The sequence below is a fragment of the Littorina saxatilis genome, unplaced genomic scaffold (assembly GCF_037325665.1).
Source record: "Littorina saxatilis isolate snail1 unplaced genomic scaffold, US_GU_Lsax_2.0 scaffold_1728, whole genome shotgun sequence".
Lineage (NCBI taxonomy): Eukaryota > Metazoa > Mollusca > Gastropoda > Littorinimorpha > Littorinidae > Littorina > Littorina saxatilis.
The window spans coordinates 14,596-20,966 of record NW_027128312.1 but is presented as its reverse complement, the minus strand read 5'-3'; the positions used below and the strand labels follow the sequence as shown (position 1 = coordinate 20,966).

Genomic DNA, 6,371 nt, shown 5'->3' with positions numbered 1-6,371 from the left:
CTCTCTCTCTCTCTATCTCTCTCTCATAATGCAGTAAGTGTCAGTCAACAACATTTCGATGACGTCATTAAACTTACAAGAAATATTGATATTTGCATCATTAACTGTGACGTTTTTACATAATATCGTCACAAGTCTGCCAAGGTGAGGTGTTGAACCCGAAATAATATAAAATTGTTTTTCCTATTTTCAGGTGGTTGTGGCGCTGCTGATGTAGTTGTAGTCTCTGTTCACGTGTTGCTGCAGCCGGTGTTGGTGCGGAAGTTAGACATGGGTCGTCGTTGTTGTTTGTGTCGTGGTTGTTGTTGATGGTGATGGTGGTGTCGTCGTCGTCGTTGCTGTTGTTGTTGTTGGTGTTGTTGTTGTAGTTGTTGAAGTCGGTGTGGATGTATCTTACACAACGACGATGTGGTGTTGACGGTGTGTGTGATGTTTCAGGTTGCGATGACAACGCTCCCCACGGGCAGGGCGGCCTCACCTACAGCGACGTCTTTGTGCTGGGTGTCATGCACTGTGACACAGACACACTGGATGATTACCCCTACTCACCAGCACCCTTCATCCGGGGCCTCGAGTCACGCGGCGTCCCCACCCGTAAGGTGGCTCATAACGACACAGCGGCCGTTAGACAACTGGCTGAAATGACATCGGGTCCCACACAGAGAGCGGCAGGTAGGGGTCGAGACGAGGCGGTGACGGTGGCCCATCAGGACACAGTATGGGGCTTGGAGAGACACGTCGTCGTCTTCCTGGACGGTACGTATGATGCTGGTTATGCTGACGCTATCGGCCGCCTGAGATCCATGTCGCGGTCCACGGCCCAGGTGATCTGGGTGAAGGATGTTAGGAAATAGACAGCGACAGCGACACTGAGTGACACCCACATCTCGTCACCGCCACCACCACCACCTGTCTCAACTACACATCCCGCAACGTCCAACGATGTCTAACAACAACCACAACAACCACAACAACAACAACAACAACCGTTGAACTGAAATTCAGCATTTTATTGACTCCATTTACTGAAACTCAGCAATACCTGTCCTTACAACCTGCCGCTCTCTGACAACTACGACGACAACATCATCCTCTACCACGACATCCACCACCATCCGCCACCATCACCACCGACACCGACAACAACAACCCGAGTGACATTTTTATCGTTTTAAAATACGGAAAGAAAAATCTCTCAACACATCGCTTGTTGTTCACTGACAAGCGCATGATTTCATTAAAAATTAGCGTCATCAAGAAATGACGTCACGGACAGACAGTACATTTTCTAGGGACAGTGGAATGCGTGGTCTATCTCCATGGAAACATCCATGAACATGCTAACAAGAGAGAGAGAGAGAGAGAGAGAGAGAGAGAGAGAGAGAGAGAGAGAGAGAGAGAGAGAGAGAGAGAGAGAACAAATACAGAGACAGAGAGATGGACAGAGAGAAACGGACAGAGAGATGGACAGAGAGAGTGGGAAAGGGGGAGAGAGAGAGGAAATATCATTTTGATACCATACGTCTACCGCAGAGAACTGTTTTTGGATATTTTACTGAAAACAACAAATACTGTAATATCAATCCAGTGTCAAAACTCTTCCGGTTCCATAGCAACACATAGAATATAGTCAGTGCAGTTTTGTTTGTGTGTGAAATAGTAATTCTCCAGAGCTGTGCACCATTATCAGTTATTGTTAGATTTTACTGTGATATCCAAATTTATCAGTCCTAATGTCGAGAAAGCTGAAATCATATCAGATCGAGGCGTAAGCCGAGATCTGATATGATTTCAGCTTTCGAGACATTAGGACTGATAAATTTGGATATCACAGTAAAATCTAACAATAACGATTTTATCGCATTCGATTTCGGAACACTGGAATTGATAAACCTGAAGTCCGAAGTTAATGCAAGGGAGGCTACTGTCATGTCGGGAAGTGTTTTTTTGTTGGGATTGTCCTCTTACTCTCGCACACACGCAATCAAAGTCAATATGAACAGCTGCTATAACTTTTATTCTGTAAGAACAGTTAGGTTTTCAATGACGAAAAGAACTCATTCGAAAGTACCAAAGACAAAAACCCGGGTCGAAACAGACCACTAACAGTAACAGGCGAACAAGTTCAGGGGAGGGAAACCAGGAAACGGCACAGCCTCGAGTGACGCATGGCGTACAGTCACTTGTGGTAAATGTTGACGGTGCCGATTTGACAGTTTTGAAAAATGGAAGGGACCGAAGGGCGCCGGGCTGCACCAGTGAAGTCCTCAGGTTCATTTTCTGTGTCGAAAAAAGCTTCCAGGTCTTGTTGGGCGATGTCGACGGACTGCATCGATGATATGGTTGCACTTGTTGAGGTGGAAGTTCGCTTTGCAGAGGAAGAAAGATGGCGTCTCGAAGAGTTGGAAGCTGAAGCCAGTGGCAGTGAAGGCTGCGCGTGTGACGGAGAGGGGCCTGAAAGGGGGAAAAGTTGGCGGGAATTGTTTAAATCTGCAGAGATCGTGTTGCCCATTTCCAGCTTCTTTGTCAGGGATGTCCGTTGATAAACTGCCAGAGAACTGACGCTCTTGTGTGTGCTGGCGCTCATGATGTCAATTGGGGAGAAGTCTGCGTCCGCTAATATGGTGACTCCTGTAGCCCTGGCTGAATGATTGGTGTATACCTGGCTGAGCTTTGCAAGTTTGCTGAGCTTCGGCATGAAAGACCTGAGTGTATTGTACCCCATGGGTTTTCGGGAGTACCATGTCTTGTCTTCGTCGGTGAAAGAATCGTTTGGAAAGGTCCAGAGCCTGTCGCAGTCAGGATGGAGAAGGCTGAGATACTTTTCATAACTGGCGACAGGACACTTGTCGTCCCCTGTCTCTGGCATGGTTGCGGTAAGTTTTTCAGAATCCATCTCTCTGTGGTTTTTGGTCAGTTCATCTTTTTCTTTTATGACATACTTTTTTCCTGTTGTTGGGTTTGTTTTGACCGAAAAAGTGTTTTTGGTCATTTTGTCCATGTTTTCACACCCTCTCCTTAAAAAGTACACGCGAATGTCAAATTGGACCTTGTTCCCAAGGCCCGCGGGTGTCTTTGTGTTTAAGAACATTGAGTTGTAGAGCCTCTGGAGATCTTCTTTCGACAGGGGGGGTGTGTGTCGCACATCCCCTTTCCCCTCACTCTTGATCTCGGCCATAGCCAGCTTGAAGTTTTCGTTTGATTTCTTAAAAACAGGATCTTTGATCACATCAAAAAGTTTGTTGTGGGGTGGCGCTTGCAAGTACCTGTTGAGGGCGTATCGCATCCCTTGGAGGCTTTTCCCCCTGTACAGCTGGCCATCGTGGGTCCGCGCACAGACGTAAAACCGTGCTAGGGTCTCATTTAACTGCTCCGGGGTAAAATGTTCAAAGTCAACGCCTTCATCCATCTCTCGCAGAAAGTCACGCAGTGCATTGGCAGCTGACAGGTTCATGCGCTGAAAACACAAAATCATTTTCACAGTTGGTTCCACGTTTCTTGAAGTTTTATCATATTTTCAACAGGGGGAGGGGGAGGGGGGGGGTACACTAACTCGCACAATTTAATTTATTTCTTGCATTTAATTGTTCAGTTACATTTACATTGTTACAGCTTACAGCTTTTTTTAATAAGAGATGATTGAATTGAAACTTACTAACTGTATTTTTATCAAAACTGCATCTCTTACTCTTAGCACAAGGTTCAGCTCTAAAAGTAGTGAACATGATTTATTCCCAAACCAACTGAACCTTAATGCCAAAATAAGATACAGTGGAACCTCCCTTTTAAAACCCCTGCATATTATCAGACTTAATTACCACAAACATGCGAGACTTACCTTGTGTAAGTTGAAGCTTGTTTCGGATTTAGCCGATACATGTTACAGGAACGTTTATGTCAAGTAATAGAAGAACGCGCATGCGCAGCCTCACTCTTCAGAACATATAATACATACAACATGTACACAAATTAATTTTTCTCCTTCAAGAGAACTAGACTATAACGTAACCCAAGGGCTGGGATTTTTATTTCCACAGAATTAGGGTGGGACTTGACATAAACGTTCCTGTAACATGTATCGGCTAAATCCGAAACAAGCTTCAACTTACACAAGGTAAGTCTCGCATGTTTGTGGTAATTTAACCTCAACATGCCAGGACGTTTACGTCAAGGAATTTTTAGAGATATGTGTACATGTTTATCACCACTGTAACCTTCCAACTGTCAAGTTATATTCTTTGACGAAATCACTCACCTCAATCTTTCTTGAGAAAAGAGTCCAGTAAGACTTGACCCATGTTAACCGAAGGTGTCTTTTTGTAAAAACGAGCAAAGGTGGACTCCGACGACCATCCGGCAGCTTTCATTATGACGTCAATTGGCGTGCCCCTGGCAGCCGCTGCCGACGTACTTGCAGATCTGGTGCTGTGAGCCGTGAACAAAGAGGTATCCACACCTGCTCTACTTAGAGTGTCTCTAATCCACCGAGCCAGTGTATCTTTGGAAATTGGTCCATGAGGTATTTGATAACTTACGAACAGTTTATCTGTGTCTCTCAAGTCCTTTGTACGACGTAAATATTCTTTGAGGGTTGCGATTACACACAGATTAGGATTTTTGTCAAACGACAATAACTCAATTGGAGCTACATGTTTTCCTTTCTTTGATTGTTTCATCACTGAGTTTATATGAAACACACACTTGTAGCCTGTAAGTTTCATTGACGACAAAGAAAGGGAGTGAATTGTCTGACACCTTTGTCCGGATAAGATAGCAATCAGTGTAGCTAACTTGCTTGATAATTCTTTTAAAGTCAATTTTCCCAATGGAATAAGATTCTCTAGATAAGAGAGAACTGTATCTACGTCCCACGTAGCAGAGTATTTAGGGAAAGATGGTCTCAATTCAAAAATCCCCTTTACAAACCGCTTAACCAATCTGTGTTCACCAAAAGTGCCACAGTCTTCTATTTCAAGGTAGCCTGAAAGCGCTGATCTCGCAACACAGATACTACTATAACTTTGTCCAGCAGCAAACAATGTTCCCAGGAAATTTACTGCATTAATTACAGAAGGGTGAACCGAATCAATGCCTCTTTTACTCGCATACATTTTCCACTTTTTGATGTATACGGCATACAGTTTAGCTGTCCCTGTTCTCCAGGATGCGCAGACCACTGAGGCTGCTTGCTGCGAAAGTCCTCTGCTTCTGAGCCTACCCCTGATACTTTGCAAATAAGAATTTGCAGTGTTTTTCTGAGCCGATGCTCCATGTTTGGGTTTGCAGGCATGTGAAGTAGATTGTCCCTTGCTGACACAAGAACTGGCTTCGCTATCAACAGGCTCCCTAACCAAGGGAACCAGGGCTGGCTTGGCCAGTATGGAACCACTATCACACCTTGTGCTTTGTCCTTGTTCATCTTTTGTAGTACCCTGGGCAGTAAACAAAAAGGTGGAAAAACATACAATCGCAAACCATACCACGACATGTTAAGTGCGTTGACACTAACCGCTTCTGGATCCGGCCGATATGCTACGTATCTGGGATACTGACAATTAATTCGGGAAGCAAACAAATCTATCTCTGGCTCAAACTCAAGTATTTGAAGAGCGTGGAAGAGTAAATTCGAATTTAGCTTCCACTCAGCATCTAAATTCAGTTTTCTAGATTCTTCATCAGCTTCGACATTCTCTACACCAGGTATGTACGCAGTTGTCACCCAAATGTCTCTATCTACACAGAAATTCCAGATTTCCTTCGTCACAGCATTACAGTTAGCTGAGTGATTAGTTCCCATGTTAGCTATGCATGCCACAGCTGTGGTATTATCGAGCATAAGTCGAATGTGAATACCCCTCTTGTCACTCGCGAAAGCCTTCAAAGCAAACAATGCAGCTTGTAGTTCTAACACATTAATGTGCATCTGTTTTTCTGTCTGTGTCCAGTGCCCACCTGTTCTGCCCTCACTACAAGAACAACCCCATCCTGTGAGAGACGCATCTGAATGGATAACAAATTCTGGCTCTCCTGGTGAAACATCAACCGGGCTATCAGCTACTAGAATGTTATCTCTCCACCATACCATGTCTTGTTTGGCTTCCTCTGAGAAAATCACTTCAGCATCATAGTTTCCATGGTTCTGTTTTAATGCCACAATTTTGTCATTTTCCATGTTTCTGTACCACAGAGCCCCATATTTCACTCCTTGAAAACTAGCCACTGCCATGCCAATCAATTTAGCAAGCTCTCTAATCTTTGATCTCCCTTTTTCCAGTAGACTATTGGCTAATACCACAATCCTGTCCTTCCTTTCTTGAGTCAGCCTCACTGTCATTGTCTCTGAGTTGATTTCAAACCCTAGATACGTAATT

General features: G+C 44.4%; 1 protein-coding gene across 1 annotated transcript; it reads right to left on the bottom strand.

Annotated features, from left to right (window-relative positions):
• Positions 1 to 1,507: 1,507 nt before the first annotated feature.
• Positions 1,508 to 3,816, bottom strand: LOC138956671 (uncharacterized). The gene has a single exon (XM_070327969.1). It carries the CDS (start codon positions 3,473 to 3,475, stop codon positions 2,180 to 2,182), a length of 1,296 nt encoding a protein of 431 aa, XP_070184070.1. The 5' UTR covers positions 3,476 to 3,816; the 3' UTR covers positions 1,508 to 2,179.
• Between the last annotated feature and the right edge of the window lie 2,555 nt (positions 3,817 to 6,371).

Coding starts and splice junctions, on each gene's coding strand:
- LOC138956671 (XM_070327969.1), bottom strand. CDS start 3,475: ATGATTTTGTGTTTTCAGCGCATGAACCTGTCAGCTGCCAATGCACTG.